At 40.1% G+C, this 24980-nt stretch overlaps 1 protein-coding gene across 1 annotated transcript in view; it reads right to left on the reverse strand.

Annotated features, from left to right (window-relative positions):
• Positions 1 to 20031: 20031 nt before the first annotated feature.
• Positions 20032 to 24980, reverse strand: part of LOC147426380 (Transducin/WD40 repeat-like superfamily protein) — a 47426-nt gene continuing 42477 nt past the window's right edge. Inside the window, exons 3-9 of the mRNA XM_086498538.1 lie at positions 22936 to 23148; positions 21774 to 21974; positions 21600 to 21707; positions 21380 to 21523; positions 21060 to 21308; positions 20646 to 20963; positions 20032 to 20477 (exon numbers count right to left, since the gene is read on the reverse strand). Coding sequence (XP_086354664.1) covers positions 20310 to 20477; positions 20646 to 20963; positions 21060 to 21308; positions 21380 to 21523; positions 21600 to 21707; positions 21774 to 21974; positions 22936 to 23148 — 1401 coding nt within the window. The 3' untranslated portion in view covers positions 20032 to 20309. The remainder of the gene's footprint in view (positions 20478 to 20645; positions 20964 to 21059; positions 21309 to 21379; positions 21524 to 21599; positions 21708 to 21773; positions 21975 to 22935; positions 23149 to 24980) is intronic.

A 24980-nucleotide genomic window follows, 5' to 3' on the forward strand; every position in this document is an offset into this window, starting at 1 on the left:
GTGAAGATCGTGGAAAGGAAAAAATCACGGAATGCAACACATCCACTCCAGAGCAAGTTTGGGTACCAAAGAAAGAACGAATTGTTCCACCTAGCTCAAGAACAAAGAAATCAAATGAAGCTTCTTGCTCTTCGTGTAGTTCCTATACGGAAATAGGAGCTTCAACACAACCTCCACCTACCATTGTACATATCCATACAAGCAAGAAAGAGTTTGCACCTCCTGTTGTAAGTTCACCACCTACAACAATGTTGCAAATAAAATCATGGGAGAGTACCTTACCACCCTTGCAACTAGATGAAACGCATAGGGTGGTCAAAAACTATTGGTTAAAGCCTCACCCATAACAACTTGGAACAATTGGTTTCAAAAGGTGACGACATCATTCCAAAAGGTATGATCTACCCAAGGAAGGGGGGAGTGTTTGCTGACATCCATCATTCACTTGCTTCCCTCTCAACCTTCCTCCCTGACCTCTTAATCTCCAATCTTAGGGAATGTATATATAAAGCCTTATACTCACAAAAACAAGATAAAAAAGTAAAAGAGAAAGAGCCATAACACAAAATCATAAAAACACATTACGCACAAGAACACGACCCTTGTAATATTTGCACTCTAACCATCATCTATTTGTGTGTACAAATATGGCTAGTACGCTAGAGTCACCCACTCCTGCCTTGGGTGAGAGGTACCCTCGTTACTTTTCACAAATGTTTCACATGGTCTTTCCGGTGCTTGCATGTGAATGGGATTTGGTAGGTACGCTAGCATGTGAGAGGAATTTCGAGGAGTTAGAATGGCTGATACGTCTCTTGACCACGACTGATCCATACTTAGTAGAGAGCATTTCTCCCATTGCACAAGCCTACCCTTTTGACCAAGATGACTACAGACGTCTAGTGACCTTCTTAGTAAACATGGGTACCTATGATGAAGAAGAAGATTTACATGCCATACACGGATGGCACATATGGTCTCATGGATGATGACATTGTTTATCTCAACGATGAGGATAGGGGTTTAGTCTTAGGGTTTCCTCCCAATATCTACAATATCCTATTCCCTTGACTCTCTAAGGGGAGTGCAAATAATTAGGTTAGGGTTCCTTATGTTTTTTAATTGTGTTCAATAAGTGTTGGTACCTTTTTCCCACTGATGTGCCTCCTAGAGGTATTCTTTGTGTTTCCTCGTGTGTACAGGAACGTGTTGTTGTGGTTAAGATTGGACCTTCATGGAATCTTTCTCTCATCCACTTTTCAAATCAAGCGCGATCATCAACACAACAGGTGTTTCTTGTCCATTAGCATTGCCCCTTATCTTTTTGCACCCATGTTTGTCTACTTTAATTGTGATTGGTAGCATAATATTCAACACATTTGCTTAGTATCAAACATTAAATTCAATGTAATTTTTTGTCATAATCACATGTCTAGGTTTAAAAATCAAACAGTTCGACTAAGCTAGTTTGACCAAGTTAGGTGTTACAGATCTTGTCTTAATACCATGGGGAATGCCTTCTTAATAATCAATGGTTACTTAGGTTCTTAATCCGATTTAGGCAGCATTGTGTGAAATGTACTAGGGCTTTCTAGTGGGCTTAGTCCCTATTGACCTTTAGCTTAAGTATTATAAAGGGATTTTACTAGTATGATGAGCTTGGGGAGGGTAACAATGTTATATGACCCCCCAAAGTTACAAAATTAAAATGTTGAAAACGAACAAACAAAAAATCAAAGTGCCACAATGTAAAATCTTAAGCTGGAAGAGAAATCTCAGCTTGATTGGGTACTTCACTCACATGTATCGCCTATGGTACTAGAGCCCTAGAGGTTCCCAGTGTAGGCGCTTTTCCTTGAAAAGCAAAAAACCCAAGGCATACAAAATAAGCACACACATCAAAATTGAATCACTGTGAAAAGACTTTGGGGGGTCAAAGAAAAGGTAATCAGTCAGGCGATGATTTCATGAGAAATTCCTTTTATCGTAGCTTAACTACAAGGTCTTCTAGGTATAGCCTCTAGTCAGCCCTCGAACATGAAATACTTGGCTCTCACGATTAAACAACTTAATTGACCAGAGAAAATTAAGAAGCTTACCCATGGTATTAATAGTCGATCTTTAGTGCCTTTTTAAATTAGTGACCCCAGACTTGTTTAATTTTTTCCCTTTACAGTTGTTTATGCGTTTGATTATATTGCAATTTAATGTTTATTGCTGACAAAAGGTTTAAAATTCTGTTACCAATCAAATTGTCTACCTACAACTGCAAATGCTTTTTAATTGCTTATGAGAATGCAATTACTGTGCCAATGTTGTTTGATTTTGCAGAGACTGAAGAAGGCTAAGGACATTCATCTCAGATGCTCTTCCACCTCGATGAACGAGCTTCAACTCAATAGCTTCTGAGGATGGAATCTACATCAGGAAGGGGGGCATGTTAACCCTCACGCACATTCCTATCACCTACAACGAACGTCGTATTAATTATTTGGTAGAGTCAGGTACCGGGCTTGTCGGTCCAATAGAAAAAGGGTAAGAGTGATCGCCGATGAGAGGCGCACTCTAACTGGAACATTCAAGGGATTAGTTGGCTAAGCATGGGCGCCCAAGTGTGAATGGGGTGAGCTCATATAAAAGTCAACTATAATGAAAACCTCAATGTTGGCTTAACTTTTAGTACTAGAGTCTAGAGCATTCAAATTAGGAGGGCAACGACACCAGTAAGGGATGGTAATATATTAACATCACAATACTTCGAGGGCAACAGTTCTTTTCCTTAGATTCTCATCTTAGAACTGGAACATTCAAGGGATTAGTTGGCTAAGCATGGGCGCCCAAGTGTGAATGGGGCGAGCTCATATAAAAGTCAACTGTAATGAAAACCTCAATGTTGGCTTAACTTTTAGTACTAGAGTCTAGAGCATTCAAATTAGGAGGGCAACGACAGCAGTAAGGGATGGTAATATATTAACATCACAATACTTCGAGGGCAACAGTCCTTTTCCTTAGATTCTCATCTTAGATTCTCATCCTAAACAATGATTGAGCTTTAATGTATTTTCAATTGGCTAACATTACAAAATCTAGACTCGAAATTTGTAAAAATTTCACAAGTTTGTGTAAAAACTGGCAGTGGGTCTCTCAAATGGTTTTGGACTGCCCAAAGGGCTAAGGGCATAGTGATGTGTTCCTAGGCAATTTTTTTTTAAAAAAATGCATAAATTTCTGATTGGAGGATACTCATTGCAAAGACAAGGGTGAATCATGAAAAGGCATCATGGTTATACTCACATTTCACGATATTTCTATTGCTAATGAAAAAGGGAATAATATTTTTTAAAAATGCACAATTTTTTGAGTGGTTGGTTTTCGAGGGTTGATGGAGACAGCAGATACACACAAAAAAACTTACCACATTTTCAGAGGGTTCATCAACAAGCTCGTTAGAAGTCTCGTCGGCTTAGTAAACAAAGCAGGTACGAAGAATGCATCTGGAAGCAGACAACGAACTTGATCTCATCAAAACTTGGTTTTGAAGATATCTACTATAACGGAATTTGATTTCAAAACAGAAAATCCATCAAGTAGATGCTCTCGTAACTACTTAGAACAGCTTGTGCTGGTCCTTCTGTGTTCAAAACTATATGTTCGATTGTTGTTTATTTGGTTAATCTATATATGCATGGCTGAATATTGGAATGAATACTGGTAATGAAGAACAGATTTTATTCATAACAATTGCAGTTGCGTATATGGTATCATCTGGCTGGGAAGCCTTAAACCTCCCACTGAGGGTCTTGTGAGAGATGCCATATTTCGATAGGAACTCATCAGTTCAATTTTGAGCAAGGGAATATAAATTTTGAGCTGTAAGATTTTTAAAGCATTTTGGTAAGGTGATTTTGAACATGGAATGTAGACGTTGAGTCAGATGATATATAGTTTGACCTTAATCCTCCTGTGAGGGTCTCTAAGTGAGATGGCATAAACTTTTGGAGTTTTTTTGAAATTTTATTCAAAATACAAGGGAGGTGCTATCAAAATTTTGCTAATCCAAGTAAAAAATGAATTGTATGTATGTCAGATACTAGGACATATGCCTAGCTATCATATGAGTAGATGATTATCAGCAAAATATATTTTAGGAGACTTCTCATTTTGATATACCTGACATGCTGATACCTTTAAAATTCATTTGTCACATTATTATTTTCTAACATATTTCTACTTCATGAGTAACTTAGAAGATGATCTATTCATCAAAGAAAGACTTGCAAATGCTCTTATCTTTTTATCTTAAAGGATAAGCTACTATCCAAGGTAAGGGATAGTAATTGCTTTTGCGGTACATACATTTCATTCATATTCTTGCATGGTATTGACATTACATAAGCTGAAAAATTATTGGTAATGGTGGGTTCGTGAGGACTATTGATTCTCATTCATGATTGAACATATATGATATGACAGAGTGTCAAAAAGGAATTGCTTGCAAATTATATTAGTCTCTAATCCATTTTGAGGATGCTACCAGATTTTTGAGCTAGAAACATATGATATACTGATAGTTTTTGATACATGAGATATATTTTAGTTACTGAAGCCATAGACTCCTGTGGAGAATCTAGTTGGGAGATGGCATAAATTGAGCTTTTCAAAATACTACTCAAATTACAAAGGAGGTGCTGTCCAATTTTCACCAGGTGGTTTACATTGATCTTTAACCCAAAAATACATAGGTATTTGCATCATATATGGTAATAGACACTATATTTTTTTTTAAGGGAACACAATGAATATTGGGATACACATGACTCTTGTTTGGAGGTGATAACAACATACAAGTGCTCACCTAACCAAGGCGCCTGTTGGGTCAGCCGGCCAAAGTTTTGATGTGGTCACATTATTTTTCCGATGTTTAATACATCAAACCCTGTAAACGCCTAATGTCAATTGTCTATGTCAAGTCTAAGTCAAAGAGGTCACATTATTTTTCCGATGTTTAATACATCAAACCCTGTAAAAGCCTAATGTCAATCGTCTATGTCAAGTCTAAGTCAAAGATGTAATTTTTCCAATGATGTATGTAAAGGTCCATGAGAAGTTGGCCGCCGGCCACTTTAGAAAGCCCTAGGTATATACTACACTAAGGTTAGTGGGAAAGGGAGATTATTTTTGGAAGATAAGTGACTATTGCGTTACGCACAGGGAGCTACCTCTTTGCTCCAACCTGTAATCATCGCTTTTGTGGCTACAGTAATCTAAATTCAGTTTTGTTTCTTGCATTGTATTCCTCTTACTTTGCTCTTTCATTCAAGTGTAAGCATTCAAGATTCGGTGAAGGTTTCAAACACATCTGTTTAGGCTTTAAATCGCTGTTTTGAGTGTTTATATGCGTATTTTATGTTGTTTTGACCGTAGGAGAGGCTTTAGGGACCCAAAAACGACCCTTTAGGGTCATCCGTTTACTGTTTTTGCGTACTTTGGGACGAACGATCGCGATCCATGTACCTCCCCAGAATGCTGTACAGTGATAGGATATGTTCCTGATAGTCCCTTGTAGCTTCCCTTCAAGTTTCGTGCGATTCCGATATGATTTGCATGGTGAACGAGCATGATGACTGTAGAGTTGTGTAGAAGGACATAGACACATTACTTGGCTTTAGTGCGTTTGATTTGCTTGTAGAGTTAGTAGTTGCATCTCTTCAAGTTCACTTCATTAGGATTGACACCCTAGTGAGTTTCCATGCCTCATCCGAGTCGCTTCCCTGGTATTGATATTTATGTTGATGTCTGAAGGCTATGCTATAGACGTCCGTCGCGGCGACCCGCAAACAACTCTACATTCATAGGTTATCTTACTTATAATCTTAACTTAATAGTCAATCCTAAGGGTAAGTTTTAAACTAGGTCTACAAGTGCGACATGGATGACAACTGGATCCAGTGTTGACACCTGCAAAACGCATAAACATAGCCATTTCTAACTGAATGTTTTTGTATGGATGCAGGTATCAGCTGGATCCTTCTCGTTGTAGGTTTAGTGGAGGCTTATCCCAAGCAGTGGACTTATACAGATACAACAACAAGATGCCAATTTGTTATGATCAAAGATCGTATTGACTATCAGATGCAGAGTGTTGTATTTGACAAAGAAAGGACATATTCTATACACGAAATGTATACTGACTTTTATGATGTCTTGTTTTAATGTATTGTTTTTTAATGTATTATTTAATGCAATTGTTTAAGTGTGGTTCAATTATAAGGGGATTTCCATACATAAACACACACACACCCTCTCCCTACTCGTCTTTGGTCGGCGGACTAGTACCATACTTAGCAAATGTATTTAAATAATACATTAAATAATAATACAATTACTCCAATCTATCCTGACTTCAATCAAACAATTTTTGTCACGATATTGGTATTCATACCCTAAGAATTGGAGCACATACATACTTACTTTATGCTAAACTTATTCCGAAGTTGCTACTCCGATTTATCCGGACTTTAATCAAAAGATTTCTGTCAGGATATGAGTTTTTGAACTCTAATAATGGGAGTACAATCAGGGTTACCAACATTTGAACTAATAAAAACACGTAAATATTTGGGTACTTTCAAACGTACAAGATAGATGAAGTTGGTAGTGTGAAGTACATGGGACATTCTATCCCTATGAAAAGATGTGTGGTTGCAACTTTTCTTGTCTTATAAGATGGAGGTATATTACAGTGGCCAACATGATGAAAACTGACTTGATATATCAACCAGATGCATGAGAATCCAGGTACGTCTTTCAAATTACCATAATCTCCTCCTACGAGCACCCCTTTATCGAGCAATTCACATATCAAACCCCTTTCAACACATCATACAATTGATGATTGAATCTCTTTTTGTTACGAAACATGATCCTTTTTTGGTAGGATAGTACAACTTTATGACTTTTAACCATAGTTTATTGTAGCTTTGTTGACTTCCACAAAGCCTTTCACAAAGTCCAACACTTAGATTGATGTAGACTCTACATGAATTTGGAGTCCCACAATAGCTTGTATGGGATATATTAGCACTCTATGAGATAGTTATAGAGTACTTCTAGAAAAGGGTCTTTCATAGCATGTTCACTCTACTATTAAGGTTAAGAAATAATTTTGACTTTCTCCGACTTTGTTTTGATTGTATATTGTTGAGATTTTTTACTATAACGAGATTGAAGAGGATAGAGGGGCACAATTATCAAGTACATGGATATCTCCGTTGCTTTTATGTTGGTGATATTGTGCTTATTTCAAACTCTTCAAAGGTATGCAGAGACATTAGATGTGTGTGTGTGTGTGTGTGTGTGTGTGTGTGTGTGTGTGTGTGTGTGTGTGTGTGTGTGTGAGAGAGAGAGAGAGAGAGAGAGAGTGAGTGAGAGAGAGAGAGAGAGAGAGAATCTCATGTAAGTAGTGTTCGAGAAAGCTTTTTTCTGAAGTAGCAATGGGCAGCTCTCTCTCTCTCTCTCTCTCTCTCTCTCTCTCTCTCTCTCTCTCTCTCTCTCTCTCTTTGTGTGTGTGTCTATCTATCTCACTGCAAAAAAGAGAGGGGCTCTTGGCCCTCCCCTTTATTTTTGCATAGAGAGAGAGATTGCGAGAGCACATGCATCACTCAACCGTTAGAAGAGTTTTTATAGGATTTTGGGGACGATGGGGAGGCTCTTGGCCTTCCCCCCCTTTTTTCACTGAGAGATAGCAAGAGCACCTGTACTCACATGCCGTTATATTTTGTTGAGCCATTTGTGCATTTAATTGGCCGGTGGACATGTAATATGAGTGCATGTGCATGTTACCCGTGAGGGTTTTCAATCGGCAAGAGCCCCACTTGCTTTCTAATGGGAGTGTGAGTGCATGTGCGCTTGCCATCTCTCTTAGTGCAAGAAAAAGTGGAGAGCCAAGAGCCTTGAATGACCTCGTGTTTATTAACGGGCAAAACATTTTGTCAAAATTTAGCAGTTATAGTCAAATGTTTTTTTATCAAAGGGGCTTTAGAGCCTCCTCGATCGTCCGTGTGCCTTGAATAACTTGACATTCATTAGAAGTGGGCAAAACATTTTTCAAAAAGTAGCAAAATTGTTCAAAAAATAGCCAAATATTTTTGAATAAAAAGGGAGCTAGAGCCCACCCATCATCTGAGTGTTCATGGACGATGGGAAGGCTCTAGCCCTCCTTTTTTTTCAAAATAATTTATCCAATTTGACCATTTTGTCCATTTTCACGATTTAAAAAAAGAGGAATGCTAAAGCCTCCCCATCATCCATGTGTGTGCAGACAATGGGGGGGTCCAACCCTCCTTTTTTCTCAAAATAACTTGTCTAATTTGAAGTATTTTTTTCCATTTTCATGATTTTAAAAAAGGGGGATTGGACCCTCCCCATCTTCTGCGCGCGCACAAATGATAAGGGGCCTCCAAAATCCTTTTTTTTTTCAAAAATATTTGGCCATCTTTTACCATCATTATTAATTTCACTAAAGTCCTTGATCAAAAGGGGAACCCAACTCTAGGAATCTGCAAAAAAGACAGTGGGGGGCTTGAGCCCCCCATCGTCTACGCGCACGTGGACGACGAGGGTTTTTGTTTGCAGATGCACAAGCGAAGCCTTAATTTCACACAACAATGGGCTCAAAGATGCTGATATGAATGGAAGAATTCACGATATTGTTAGCTAGGATATGCGCATGTTCGGATGTTGTTTCTTGCCAAGAAGTTTTGGGATGTTTCCAATGGACGGTGACACTTGCATCTTATAGGCATGTGGCGTTATGCAAGATGGTGATGCTACCTTGTGCTCCTTGCTTGAGTCTCCTTGAGATGCTGCTATCAACAAAGATTTTCTAGGCAAGCGCTATTTTTATTATATATATGCATGGCTCAAAAGGAAGGTTGAAAAGAAGCATTCTATAATGGCTTTCAAAAGCCTAAAAATTGTGTACAACATTTCATAGGCTTTATCACTCCCTGCAAGCAGGCAATGCCAATGAAGTGTGACACTTAAATGGGGGGGAGGGGTGATGGACTGGATCCGGGAGTGCAAGGGAAGGAGAGAAGGGGAAGGGAAGGATGACAGGAGACACAAGTTTTGGTGGAGCTTGTGAGAGAATTGTCTCTACAAATGCAATCACCTATGCTTGCATCTTGACGGCATGTGTCATTAGGCAAGATGCTTATATGGGCATAAGAATTTAGGATGATATAGTTAGTTAAGGGTTGTTGAAGGGTCTTGTGCGCAATACCTTGGATGACTTGTAGGCCAAATGTAATGTACATCAAAAAGCACAAAGATTGGTTGAGGAGCTTCGTCTTTGAGATGCAGTCTCTTGACACTCACTACTTGTAGGATATTCCCAACAAGGGTACGACCAAGAAGTTATAGCTTGCTTTCAATGCATGCAAATCAAGGGCATCTCTCTAAATGCAATCACCTATGCTTGCATCTTGACGGCATGTGGGATTAATCAGGATGTTGATATGGGCTTAAGAATTCAAGATGATATAGTTAGTTAGGGGTTGTTGAAGAAACCTAGTGCGTGGCAATGCCTTGGACGACTTGTATGCCAAATGTGGTGTACATTAGAGAGCACAAAAAAATTATTGAGGAGGTTTGATCCGTCTTTGGGACGCAGTCTCTTGGTACATGTTGATTGTAGGATATGCCCAACAAGGGTACGACCAGAAAGCTATGGGTTTCTTTCAATGGATTCAAAGTGAGGGGTGGCAAGATGGATGTTGATATGGCCATATGATATAATTAGTTAGGGAGTGTTGAAATGAAACCTATTGCTTATGGCAATTCCTTGGATGACATGTATGCCAAATAAGGTGTACATCAAAAAGCACAAAAAGTGCTTGAGGAGGTTCATCTCTTGGATGTAGTCTGTTGACACACACATTGATTGTAGGATATGCCCAACAAGGGTATGACCAGCAAGCTATGGGATACTTTCAATGATTAAGGCTTGTTGAAGCAATGCAATTTAGCTCTGGTTAATGCTCTTGTGGATATATACACCATTGACAAGGGAATGCATATCCATGATGATATTTTTAAGTGGGGATTGCCTATTTTGTGTTATGGTTTTGGTAGCATAGGGTGAGCTCCATGGTTGGATCTTAATGTAGGAGTTGTTGAAGCGTCAAAATGTGTTGGGTAAATACTCTCATGTACATGTATGTTGACTATTGTGCCCTTTGCTAGGCACGCGTGCCCTAGAGAATCTACCTTTTATAGAACGGTGTCGCCTACTATGGTCTAATTTGAGTCCAAATAGAGGCAACAGACTCTTCACCATTCTTGTAAATCAGTCAACCAATGCTTGTGTGCATTGTATTTGGGTTATTCCCATGGAAGGCAAAGTTTGTGGTGAGTTGCAACTTGCTCTACATTTTTGTATCATCCTTTCTTGGAGTGCTCTCGTCGCAATGTAAGCTCAGTTGGGTTTGAGATGTTTCAAAAAGTGCTTAGTAAGTATTAAACTATGTACTAATGCTCTCTCCAATATTTATGCCAATTGTCGTGCTCTACATCAAGGGAAAGTGTCCTAGAGAAGCTCCCTTCTCCTAGAAATCTTTTGTAATGCTATGAAAACAAAGTGTACTCAAGTTGGGCAAGGCTAACACGCTCTTGAATATTTTGAGCAAATGCGCCATGAGGACATTCTTGTAATTGAGATGGCCTATGCTTGTATCCTTAGACTCTATGTTGGGATTGTGCCCATGGAATGGGAAAGCATATCCATGATGAGACTTCTAGGCAAGGTTATCTTGAGGCTCTTTGACATCAAGGGCAGGTCTTCCTTCTTGTAGGATTGTCCCCTATGATGCTTTGATAACAAAGTGTACTTTAGTTGGGCAAGGCCAACAAGCTCTTGACTATTTTGAACACATGCACCATGAGAACATTCTTGTAGTTGAGATGATCTATGCGTGTATCCTTAGAGACAATGTTGTGATTAGCGTTATCAAATGGGGGAAAGCAATATATCCATGATGATATTTCTTGTCAAGATTATTTGTTGTGTTGTGGTTGTGTGCTCAACAAGACAACTAATTCATGGTCGCATTTTGATGTAAATTTTGTCTCATGATATGTTCGGTGGTGATATGTATGTTGAATGTGGCACTCTTTTCTCCAAGCATCACAGCTTGTTCAAGAGCTTGCTTTGTCTATGATGATCTCTTGTATTCTAGGTGGATTGATGGCCTATGGCATGTGCAATATGCCCAAAAGTAGCCTAGGTCACGATACTTCCCATGGGGGACTCTTCTAGGCATAGTAAGGGTCTTTTGGAGTAGTTGGAGTCGTCTAAAAGTTGGAGTAAGGGTCATTTTGAGTAATTGGAGTCATCCTAAAGTTTGCTAGAAAAGTGGATCCAAAAATCAAACCTCTCTCTTTAGCATGTGCTTGTGGCAAGTGGTAGAAGGCTCCCTTGTGCTATTTAAGCACCTCTTGTAATCACTCATTTCAAGCTACTATAGTTATCATTTTGTGTCTACATTCTACTCCAATTCTATTGTGAAATTATTGTGCGATTAAGCTTGCAATTAGCATTCCATTATCATGAATGCCTCTCTCTCTTATCCTCCCTAAACTCTACACTTTTCTCTCTCATCACACACACACACGACGGTGAGAGAGAGAATGTAGATACGGCAATAACCATACTCGGTATTCCACACACAGACACACACAGTGATTTTCAACCCTAGCGTCTTCTTCGACATTTGGCATTTAGCAAGGCACTTCCATCCGATGGCGAAAGTTGGCATCGACACCCAATCTTCTCAAAATTGATAACTCGTTTTCTCAAGACTAGCCTGAGAGCGGTTTGCATGTTGCATTGAGATTATGGGTGTAGGGTGAAGCCATTGGAACGATTCATGGTTGCATAGATTGTACATACAGAGGCCACTTGAGCCATGTTGGCCTTCAAGTGGGAGATTGTTGGGCCTCAAGCCAACTAGCTAGATGCCCATGTCCATTACTAACCCATCTAACCTTATTCATTCTTACCCAATAGAATAAGGATCTGTGAGGTGTGTTATCCTCACTCTATGCTCCACCAAAAACCTGTGTGCTCTCCCCCTTCTCCGCATGTGTACTAGCACGAGGCACAACACTTCACAAGTGGTATCAAAGTAAGATTGTTGGGGTAAACGACGTACCATGTCTTGGGCCGTACGTCCGATGTCCGACCACCCACCGACTCACTAACCACCGGCCCCTTATTTGTTATACACCATAGAATAAGGAGCTATGGGGTGCTTTATCCTCACTCTGTGATCCATCTAAAACCTATGCGCTCTCCTGCTTTTCCCCCTTCTACACACACGTACTAGCACAAGGCACATCGCCTCACACGCTGCAAGGCTAAAATGAGGCCAATCTTTAACATGAAGTTCTCATTGCAAGAGTTGGTAGCTGCAAGGCATCATGTCCTTTGAAGAGCACTTATCAACAACAAACGGCTAGCAACACAATTGACTTGGAGGGAATGCGTTTTGTGCATATGGAGGACATAAGCTTTGATGCTTCAAAGAAACATATTTTCTCCAGGAGTCCCTTCAAGCTTCCAATGCATATGTGCAGGAACAACATCAAAGGTTTCGTGCACAACTACACAAATATTGCATGGCCGAATACTATGTAGGTTTCATTTTGTATTTGCATGTAATTTTGCAAGAGCATGTCGACAACGCAAAAAAGGCATAGGGCAATCAACAATTTGTCAAAGGTGACAAGTTTTTGCCTCAACAAAGTGGGGTCATATAGGTCTTAGAGGGTGTACAACTTCCAAAGGGCAATTTTCCAACGAGTGTTCTTCCTACCATCTCCATTGGTGATTTTGTAATATGTAAGGCTCAATAATATCATGGAGCTTTTTGACCTGCGAGAGGACTACTGCCTCGTTATAGTGATGCAAAATGTAAAAGAGGATGAAATCATCATTGACTCTAAACATGATAAATATTTTGTGATAGATTCCCATGTGTCAGAAGGTGAGTTTGTAGATTCAGTTAGTGTACTTACAATGATATACAACAATGTAGCCAAGAGTGGGGTAGCACTTCCAATGGAAACCAAGTTCAAGGCAGTGCATGAAAGGCTAGGAATCATAAATATGTGAAAAAATATTATATCAATGTTCTTTGTGGCCTCAACATCGCCTTCGCCAAGCGAAGCGAACATCAACGTTAACTTATGGAACACGGAAGATGAAATAAAAAAGTATAGTTTAATTTTTGACAATGATATTTCTTTTGTTTTTCTAGTGTTTATGTATTAATACTTTAAAATGGTCTTAGCACTTTCTTTTTTATATACTAATACTTGGCTTTGATTACTTGTAGCTTGTTGTGTGGGATGATGAGTTCATTTCTCATCCCCGCTGGTGAGGCAAGGGGGTCTTATGGAAGAACTCCATAAGATTGCCTTGGACAATATTTCAAGAATTTAAGCTATTCAAGAATTCCTCCCTTGAAAAATATTTCAAGAATTTAAGATATTCAAACTTTTTTGTCTTCCATTCAACCTTATCCAATGGTAACACTAAGCTTCCTTTGATATCATTGAAGACCCTTTCAAAATATTTAGGGGGCACAGTCGTCAAAAGGAATACATACAAGATTATGCTTTTCGAGAAGCAAAAAACATTGATAATGTTTGTTCAAGGCACATGCATGTATGGCTTGCAGAGTCACTATTTTATGACACAAGCAACTAGTATAACAAGTAGCACTATTTCGTAATAAGCGACCAAATGTTCCTTGTATAAAAGAAACGCCCCATGTCAAGCAGAGACCGATACAACAATGCCCGACCTAAATGTGTTAGCAACCAAAGAAGATGGCAATGAACACTCTGTCACAAGGCCAAGGCAAGAGGAAGAGGATGCCTCACACAAGACCAAAAGGCCACAATACTTTATAACATTTCTTGACAACTAAACAACATCGTATGTATATATATTTCTAATGCAACAAATGGATTTTTATTTCCTCATAAATTTTTGTTGTCATCTATTTTTGTTTATGCAAAACCATTTATATTGCTGAAAGGTTAGATTACATCGAGCATGGATGATACAAATAAGTTTTCTATGGGAACATGCAATTATCTTTAAGAGTTCTTAGACAACATGCAACTAGCTTGTAAGAACTTGCTATCTTCTAGATCCCTTAAACAACATGCAATAGTGTTGTCCAAATCCTTCATACATGCTCGTGTTGTCCTTGCCACTTCGCATGTTGTGTTTCCGTGGACAATGCCTCCCATATTTCTTTTCTTCATTGTTTTTTTGCTGATATCATTGCATGGCCAATCTAACTCTCTGATTCGTTCATTGCAATGTGTTCTATGCATAAGCTTGTGATAGTTCCATTGATGTAGCTTCTCCAAGCTACGGATTTTTTTTTCACTACCTCTATGGCACATGTGGTTGAAATATCTAGTATGAACTCAATAGTGACTTTTCTCCATGTATTGTGCAATTTTTTCCACTTATTGTATTTCAATGGTTGCCTTTCTTGTGCACTTTGGATTTTATGTTGTCTTCCACTAGTGGGAAATGATAGGAAGAGCCGAGCTTTCACACCGCCAATCAAGAGCTTCTTTGGAACGTTTTGACCATTCTTAGACCTCTTCTCATTTTGATCTATCTTCACATGCCCTCATGCAAGCCTATATTTGAGCTAACAATTTTCAAGGGCCAAGATAGCTCTTTGCTTTGTAGGGTTAGGCCAAGCGATCCAAGAAAAACAAATGTAGAGAAAAATGATTTTCTCAATGATCTTGAAATGTGCATGCATCTTGCTCATACTCACTTAGTTTAATCACAAACTTGATAACATCATTGCACTCTTTGGGAGTAACTTCAAACAATTGTGTGCAATGTATGTAGAGCGATCAGATCATGAAAAATATTATTGTACTTATCAGATACCACTTCCTCTGTTAATGGCAATCTATATGTTGATTCAACGTGGATCGAGCTCCCCAACATTTGCAACACTCCTCATTAATCTACCGTCTTTCCTTTCAAATTTAGAAAGAGTTTGGTAGTAGTGTGTGCTTGAAGTGAAAAATTTTACCTCATTTTTACATAAACCTAAAAGGGAGGGCTTAAGTTAGTTAAGGCCTCTTGTAATGATGCACATTACATTATAGTACATACATGTAAATCATAGCATATCATTTATTCAATATTATATCAGCTTCATCCAAAATGGAATAAAGTATCCTGCATGGAGCTAGTTCTCTTTCAAATGATTGTCAAGCTATTTGGTAACAATCTTTTAATATCACTAATCGTCCAACATTCCAACAACATTTTTCCAGTTCAGTATGAGACCGAATGGAATAGAGGAATTGGTTCTGTTGCACTCGACATCCTGCTTGGGGTGAAGTAACAATTTAAGCATCCAAGTCTAATGTAAGAAACATGTTTGATACTCTATGAAATTGAATGGCTTACTTTATGGCTTTATCTCTTCCTTAATTCCTCCTAAGCCAACCTTTAGTCCCTCAATGTTTTATAGTCTTCTCTCTCTCTCTCTCTCTCTCTCTCTCTCTCTCTCTCTCTCTCTCTCTCTCTCTCTCCTACGTAGTAGAGAAGCTCCGTGATGCTATCATCCTTGCCTTTGAGTTGTTGGGCATAGTGTGGCACATTTTTAAGCATAGATTCCCTTTGCATGCACTCCCTCTCTCCAATCACAAAACATCATTACATACAACCAAGTACCTGGTGTAGGCCTAGAAACCATTATGGCAATTTTCCACATAGTTTACCAATGAGGTTATATCCTTGAAAGATGGAGTGGAGTTGTGAGGGGGGTGCTTAGAATACATTCTACCATACGTCCAAAGGTTCACAATTTTCATGCACTGTGTCCTAAATTCTCATTTGAAGCTTTAAAAATATTTTGTAGTTTATTCTTTTTGGTGAGGGGCTCATACTCTTGCAAGATTTCTACATGCAGATGGTACACATCCTCAGACTCCTTGTAAAATTTGTTTGTGGAGAAGATACCTACATCGCTTGAGACATGATTAGAAACTATTAGCAAAAGGAGGTGAAACCAATGAAGAAGAGAACTTTCAAGGTTTGCACCCAAGAGCATGAAGGAGGGAAACTTGACAGGGGGGAGAGAAGACATTTTATGCAGGATGACCACTGACTGAAGAAGTATTAGGTTTGAAAAAAGAAAAACTTGAGACATGCAACATTCAATTCCAAGCCGTTCGTTGCAGAATCGATGCATTATCATTATTCCTAAGTTAAAAAATAAAATAGGTTTCCCTACCACCTTATTCGAATTGTCAATTGCCATGCATAATGATCATTGCAATGTAAAGGATTTCTAAGTAGAGAATCTAAATTTGCTTACCATATTTGTCTGTGAGAAGAAGATAAAATGCTATTATTCCTAGGATTTATTTTGCAACTTTTAGCGGAGTACTCTAGTGGATTACCAACCATATAACCTATTTCATTGCCTAGTAAAAATAAGGTTGCTAACATGTGAATTATGAGGGTGGCTAAAATTTGCATGCAAGGAACGAACTTGAGTTCGAGCCTCATTTGCAAGTGATAGCCTCAAATTTGAGGGAGCTTTTGGGTTAATTATCATGGTTGGCTCAATTAGAAATTTAAGCCTCACTTGGAAATACTTCGTTATTAGTGTATGACTAAGGGTTTGGGTTGCTTGGTGACTCTCATGTGTAGCTCTATGGTGCCCTTGGTTTGGAGTGAGGCTCAAACTCAAGTTTGAGCTTCAACCTCAAGCTAGTGCCGCACTTGAAAGCATTAGGCTAAGAAGGGCTCTAACTTAATAAGTGTAAATATGGTTTGATTTCAAGTTTGTGCCTCGACCATTATGATGATTGCTATGTAGGTGTGGTTCAAACTCAAGTTTGAGCCTTGGGTAAGTTGTTTTTGGTAAGTTTGCATTGGTGCCACTTGACAGAGACCCATCATTGGTTTGCAGCCTCGCCTTAGGTGTTAGCATGTTTAGAATGACAATAATTGAATTAAAACAATAAGTATAAAAACAAATGCAAGCAGATAATGCGTTAAAAAATGTGGAATTAATTCAATAAGGGGCACTTTGAAGAAGATGTGTTACAGTAACATGTAGCATTCATGCAACCCTATTTATAACAATTGGTATCAGAGTAGGTTTTGATATCCAAGGCAGTGTCGCTGTCGACACTCAGGCTCACATTCTCCGATTGAGGTGATTTTTGGTGAGCGTTTGTAGGTCAACATTTTAGCCTCTGTTTTCACAACCGAAAATAATGCACGGGATATTTCTTCCTTTTGTGCAAGTGTTTTTATAGTGTAATTTTTGGTAAAACGTGCTCTTTGAAGTCTATTGTGGGTCAAGATAGACACTTCTTGCCATTAGGAAAATTTTGGACTCAAATTTGGATCTTAAAAGAAATGCCCTGTCGCATAGAGAGATATTAAAAATTCCATTTTTTCATTTTCTCGGATCTTGTTTCAAAAATCCAAAAGCCCAATGTTATAGGGTACGTTTATACAAAAGCCCAAAAATGTAACTAGGTTGCATTGGAGAAATGCATCATGGTGCATGGTTAACACCATAAAAATAACAAAATTAGACAAATGATAAATGTGTTAGATATAATTCTTTGAGGAAGAAGAAGGACTCTCTCTCTCTCTCTCTCTCTCTCTCTCATGCTACATTCTCTCTATCCCCGTTCCCTCCCCTCCCACTAGTAATAAATATGCTAAAAATTATTAGAAGCATCAATCTATAAAACTGATTAATTTCATATGTTTCTGACCAAAAGGCACTGCATGAAGGTTAAAATGACAAAACCAAGACATACAAAGCACATACATAGACAAAGGACAAGCATCTCACAAGGTCAAGCGACATCAAATCAAAGAAAGTGATACTTTTTGGAAACCAAAGAGACGCAGATCTTTTGAGAAAAAAACTTACACTAGTTTTTATACATATATATTGATTATGATTTATTTGGCTCATCTCTACTGCAATACAAAATGTAGGTAACAAAACACTTTAGCTCCCAAAGTAGAAGTTTCATGTACGTATGATTTTGGAGGATGAATCAAAGGCAAATTAAGCACCATGTCATGTTTTTGCAAACACTACAAACCATGATAACCACAATGGCCAAATTGTTCATGTCAAAATCGCATTAACGGAAACGACATTCTAGGTTCATTAGCAGTATGAGTGGCATTATGTCACCAAATATCCTTCACTAATTTCTCAAAATTCGACTTTGCATAATTCTCCAAGATGCCATACGCGACTCACATCTCATCAGTTATGGTGTTTATGAAGACTAACCACAGAAATTGTGTGGATGTGGGAAAAAGTTATCTTTATGATCTTTTGGCTGAATGAAAATTTTGAACTCAAAAGCATCTATAAAAAAAAAAAAAGGTGTCTTTTTTATATGTCCTCACAATGTTTCAAACTTGAAAACCACCTGAAAGGTACCCACAGATGCGTCAACGGGCATCTTTTCCTAAAGAAGAATAATTGTAACTATTGCATGTATCTAGAAGAAGAAGAAAAAGAAGAGGAATTTAACGTTGTAGGAAACTATCTCCCAAGAGACCTCAAAGATCTATCCGACGAGGGTTGAACTCAAGACCTATTATCAAGAGGGAAATGGCATAACCAATCTACCACACTGATCATCCATAATCAGCCTTATCTGCTCAGATTGATCTAGTGTACCCATGAGGTCTTCAATTCAATATTTTTTTACTGCCGTGAGGATTGCAATGGAGCACCGATGGTAATGTGAAATTTGAACACAACTCTGGAAAGAGGTGGGGGACTGCATCGTGCACTTGCTCTGCCTAGCAAAGACTGACCCTAATCCTAGCATGCTTGCCCATTCCCTCTGCTCGCTGTGTAAGCTTTCAGCCTATCATTTCGAACCCCTAATTACCATATAGGTGCTCTCCGGCCGGCCACTTGCATATGCATACTTCCTAGGTGGCGTGCACTTTTTCCTGCACGTCAAAATCATTTTCGCACTCCCATACATTCAGCCCTCAGAGGAAGGAACCTCTAAAGCAATGTGCAAGTCCTGAGTATTCACTCTGGTTCAAATAGGACGTGAAGCAGCAGATCGGGTTATGTTTTGCATAGCACACTCTCGAGACCATTCAACAATCTGTTCTTTGAAAGCCTGGCTGCGTGGTGTGCAACAGGAGACACGGGCAACACGAGTTGCTCTTGTCCAGAGATCCCCTCTAACTCAACATAGATACAATTGCAAAGTTTTCAAACAGCATATTTTCTAATGACCCTGCTAGGCACTGAGCGGCTCCATCTACGCTTATGGCTAGTATAAACAGCAGTTTTCCTTTCCAGAGGATCCTTTTAGATCTGTAATGGGACGACGTATTACTCAGTAGAACCAAGGAATAATCTTGATTATGACTGTTCTCATCTGTTATATTGGGTCATTGCATATATCCTTTGAGGCATTTCAAAAGACAAGATAATTGTCTGTGGGGGGGGGGAGGGGGAGAGAGAGAAGAAGAGAATTTTAACGTCGTAGGAAACTATCCCAAGAGACCTTAAAGATCTATCCAACGAGGAGAGTTGAACTCAAGAGCTGTTATTCAAGAGGGAAATGGCATAACCAGTTATGTGAGAGAGAGAGAGAGAGAGAGAGAGAGAGATTTGTACGTCGTAGAACAATCCCAAGAGACCTCAAAGATCTATCCGTCGACGAGTAAGACCTGATACTCCAGAGGGAAATGGGATAACCAGTCTACTGCACTTGGGTAATAGAAAGGTTGTTACAGTTTCCTCTTCTTATTCACAGAAGAGAGAGAGAGAGAGAGAGAGAGAGAGAGAGAGATCTGGAGAAGGTTGTTACAGTTTCCTTTTCTTATTCACAGGAGAGGGAGAGAGAGAGAGAGAGAGAGAGAGAGAGAGAGAGAGAGAGAACAAGAGCTGGAAAGACTATTAAGAACCTCACTTCACAATTTCAGGAAGTTCATTAACTACTGCACTAACTCACCTTCTGGAGGAAGATGGCATAACAAGCTGTACATGGAGATGGTGCAAACATCTCTATTTGTTCTATTCTCAAGGGAAGCCAAACATAGTTGTAAACCTCCTTAGACCAAAATCAGCTAAGGTTGTGCATCCAGCTCAAACTTCCCCCTGGATTGAGGCTTGGGCAGCAGCAAAAGGTTTGCTCCAGGAAAGCACTAACTTCAATTTGTTGAATCCCTATCACTTCTCCTCATCCTCCTCATCTGAAGACGCAAAAATGGTCTTTGGCTGTGTTTCTGCATAAGCAGGCGCAATGTATTTGGGATCCTTCGCAGCGACATCTGCATATTTTAGGATTGCTGCTCTAGGATCTTCGTCCATCCATGTCTCCTTGATGAGACCTCCTTCCTGTAACCACAAGTAGCATAACGGCTTTGAAAAGGCAGGACAAACACACCCCATGTCAAAAGCAATAAACTAACTCTAGAGGCTACGAGCACACACACCCACTTCAGCACCCTACTGTGTTAAAGTGGGTGCAATTGAGAAACTTAACTAACACTAAAGGATACTAACCTTAAGAAGATATTGTGTCAAAAGGCTGCCTTTTGTCGTACCCACTCTTCCTCCGAAGCCTGGTCCTGTTACTGGCAGATCTGGCCTCTTGGACTTCATTGGATCACTACGAGCCTTTTCTCGCTGCCGCTTTCTACTCGGCTCATCTCTGAACAAAGGAAGGGCGTGTGGATGGTGAATCACCGGTTGTGCCTCAAAGTCTTCTATAGATTTCTTCCTTGGTGCACGCACAACGCACAAAGCACCCCTTTCACTCGCAGCAGGATCGTAAAGAATGTGCGTACCGCCCTCCTTTTTGTCACCAGATGATGCAAAAATCTAGCAAGGAGAAAGAACCAAAACAGTAAAAATAAAACACGTACTTCAAATGGAGGCAATAAACAACAGGCGTCCACTAACACAAAGGGAGAGTACCTGGTTCAAGCGCTTGTGCCAAACACAGCAAACCACACTATGAGAAGACACTCCAATTTTGCGTACTAGCTCAAGACGCCTCTTGTCAAACAAATACAAAATCCCGCCTGCAGAACCACCTTTCTCAACCGAGGTCCCCGTCAATATAAGCTCTTCATCTGGACTGAGAACTACGTTTGTCTGCTGGTACGAATTTGGGAGGTTTGAGAACACTTTGACAGCAGCTTTTGTTGACCTTAAATCCCAAACCTAGGCCACAAACAGCAGCTCAGTATGTAAAGACCTTTCGGGATGGCAAGCTTTAACACGTCACAACCAACCTTGAGCGTCTCGTCAAGACTCCTTGATATCAGCGTAAACCCGTCTGAAGCAAACTTCACCCCTGAAACATCATCCCCATCTGCATGCGCTTTCTCAATATAGACATCTGGCCTGCTTCCCCAGCCGGCCTTCACATTCCAGACCTGATATTGGCATACGTTTAGCATTAACACAACGAGGTTAATTAAGGACACCATAGTTTGCAGACATTGAACAAACCTGAACTGACCCATTTCCTAACCCTCCTGCCATACATTTGCCATCCAAGCCCCAAGCACATGCAGTAACTGCCACGCGCCCTGGCCTGGGTAGTTTTGGCTTGATCACCTACATAATCAGCTCTGTCAGTACCCTAGCATAGAAAAGACCACCACCAAAATTATGCCATAGTACCTGCTTTTGAGTCGTGAAATCATTGACATCCCAAATCCGAAGGGATCCATCCTCCGATGATGTTAAAATAGTTTGCTTCTCCTTTGGATGCCACTCTCCACCAGTCAGTCCAGAGATATGCCCTTTTGTATTCTTCAAGTCTCTTATGTACATGTCACCTCGTAGAAATTCGCCAAGGGTGAGTCCATCTCTATCATAAATCTGCAGCAAGTAACAAGACCGTCTAATCTTAGTGTGTTGCTCCCACAAGTTCTGTTAAGGGAACATAGAGCTCTACCAAGTTGACTGCTTGAAATCCTTTATTCAGGAATTACTGCACAAGTTACTTGACACATTTTCAGCCAAACTATAAAGCTGTGCTAATCCCTAGAAAGTGTAGATTCTCACTCCACCTCCCTATTATCACAAAAATGGTTTGCCCTTATTAGATTGTGTGTGTTTCCACAGAGTGCGTTCATAACCAATCCCCTTTAATCCCCAAGAGAACTGTCTCCATTCCATTGATTTGGACATCTCCACAGATAATCTGATAGCTTCTGAAAACTGACAACTTCATGATTGCACATGCAAGACTCTGTATTAGCACTGCACGTGCAGGCCATGATCTCACATGTCAGCGATGTACTACACAGAAGGAGTCGTCCCTATGCTTTAGTTTTTGGATACAAGCCGATGTGGGAAGCAGTATATTGTTTGCTTGTTAGGGTTGGCATTCATGATGGGTTTGTGATAAGGGGGGCGGTTACATGGCTACTGCCATTTCTAGGGTCACATACTCTGTATGAGGGTTGTCCTACAAATGCCGTTTTCCTGCTTATATCCTTGTGATTATTTACCAGCACAAAACCAAACAACTTAATCCTAATATACCCTGACTGCTTATCCACAGGTATAAACCATGCCCAAAAGACTCACAATTTATCAGAAACAAACCTTGGCTTGTGCTGATGGGTTTGTGATAAGGGGGGCGGTTACATGGCTACTGCCATTTCTAGGGTCACATACTCTGTATGAGGGTTGTCCTACAAATGCCGTTTTCCTGCTTATATCCTTGTGATTATTTACCAGCACAAAACCAAACAACTTAATCCTAATATACGCTGACTGCTTATCCACAGGTATAAACCATGCCCAAAAGACTCACAATTTATCAGAAACAAACCTTGGCTTGTGCTGAGCCTGTTACACATAGAAAGCGATCCGCAGTGGGACTCCAACTAAGAGCACGAACTTGATGGCCCTCAAAAGGTTCCAGTTGCCTGAAAGATTGCAACCTTGAATCCATTCCTTGAAAATCATACATGCGGACAGAATAGTCATAACTTCCCGTCAGCACTCTTGTGCCCGTGGGGTCCACTGCCACTGTGGAAACCACCTGTAACACAGTCATGTTATGGGTCAGATAAAAGAAAGTCCTTTCTCTAACAACACTTACGGTCAAATAATTGAAAAATAACTCGGAGGCTGTGTTTCTCAGTAGTAACTTTCACACACAAGAAAGGAATTGGTTATAGAAGCGCATACAGAGAGAGGCCCTACACCACGCAACAATTTTTTGAGACATGTAAATGATCTACAAGAGTAGCAACACACCACTTGCTGATCTCATATAAATGATGCACAGGTAAATTATTAACGGTAAGGTCTACATGTCCTCAACACCATATGCACATACAAACAATATCATGGGTGTCACGATTGTGACTATGTTAACAGCATTACATCTACTCCTAGTTGCAAAAACGCGAAGTGCCATGCCAAGGAGGACCCCTACGCTTGGATGGTCACACCCCTTCGCCCAAAAGACGTGTCTCTTCGCCAAAAGCCACATTCCTTCGACAACTAGTCACACCCCTTCGCTCTACGGGTGCGACTCTTCGCCCAATGGTTGCAGCTCTTCGCCGAAAGGATATGTCTTTACGTCTAAAGTCGCGTCTCTTCACCATGAGACGTGTCTTTTCATTTGTGTCTATTCGTCTCCTATGTAAGGAGCCCTTGTATCACACATTCAATCAATCAACATAGAGTTTTCTAAGTCTTTTTTCTGAGTTCAGTTCAAGTTTCTTAAGTCTTAATCATGAGTTTAAGTACTTAATTAAGGATTAGTACCTAGAATCCTTACAATGGTATCAAAGCAAATTTTTTTCCCGGGACCCGAAGGTTGTGAGCCTCTCACCCTCGCCGCTACCCTCTCCCCCCTTCCCGGAGTTGCATGGAAGCAAAAGAATGGTGGTACACACACACTTGCATATGAGGTAACTTAAATTTATTATGTTCCAATTATATACATAAAGGACACAGATGCAGATGTGGGTGTGCGGGAGTGCCACGTACCCGGCCTCTTCATTGGGTGGTGTCCCTTCGAGATTGCGCTCGCACCTCTTCATGTGAAAGGACGGTACCTCTTCACCTTGCTGGCACCCTTTTGCATACGGGTGTGTCGCTTCGTTTCTGTGCCCATTCACTCGGCAAGGGGCTGAATTCCCTTTGTTGGCTGCTGCATATCCAAAGGGCACCTCTTCGCGAGAGGGCACCAAGGAAGCCACCCCTTCCCAAAGATCGCACCCCTTCCCTAAGAGTCACGCACATTGGAGGCTGAATTTCTGAAAACGCTGGGCTGAGTTTCCTGCAAACGCTGGGCTGCCCATGTTGAAACGCTGGCTGATTTGCACGCGCTGGCTGGCTGAATTAATCGCTGGCTGAGATTGGCTGTATTGTTACGCTGGGTTTATTACGCTGGCTGCACCTTATGATTACTCCTTCAAATATATTAAGTCTAGTGACCTGCCCGCCCGCCCCAAACTTGGGTGACCGGCCAAAAACCCAATTTTTTTAAAAGCCAATGCGAACACACCTTATAATTTTACAAAAACTCCCATGAGCCTATGTTAAAAAAGTAAAAAGACAAAACTTACGCTGCCTCTCCCTTGCTCTGCTCTGTGTGCACCTTCTCTGTACAAGACATTTCGCACACATGGCCGACGTGAACCAGTACACGGGATTTCACGATGAAAGTTTGCGGGTGAATTTTCCCTACACACGAAGTGTTCGTGATTCTGGATTCTCTAGAGCAAAGATAATAATTATTCCAAATTCTTCGACTTCAGAGTGCGAACTTATTCTAGAGAGATTTTCCGCTCACGGAGCACTCATCCCAGAACCTATTCCCGAACCAGAACAAACACTTACTCAAGTTCCTTTTGAGGC

This window comes from Adiantum capillus-veneris, chromosome 24, assembly GCF_014529385.1.
Source record: "Adiantum capillus-veneris isolate H3 chromosome 24, ASM1452938v2, whole genome shotgun sequence".
In the NCBI taxonomy this organism is placed as follows: domain Eukaryota; kingdom Viridiplantae; phylum Streptophyta; class Polypodiopsida; order Polypodiales; family Pteridaceae; genus Adiantum; species Adiantum capillus-veneris.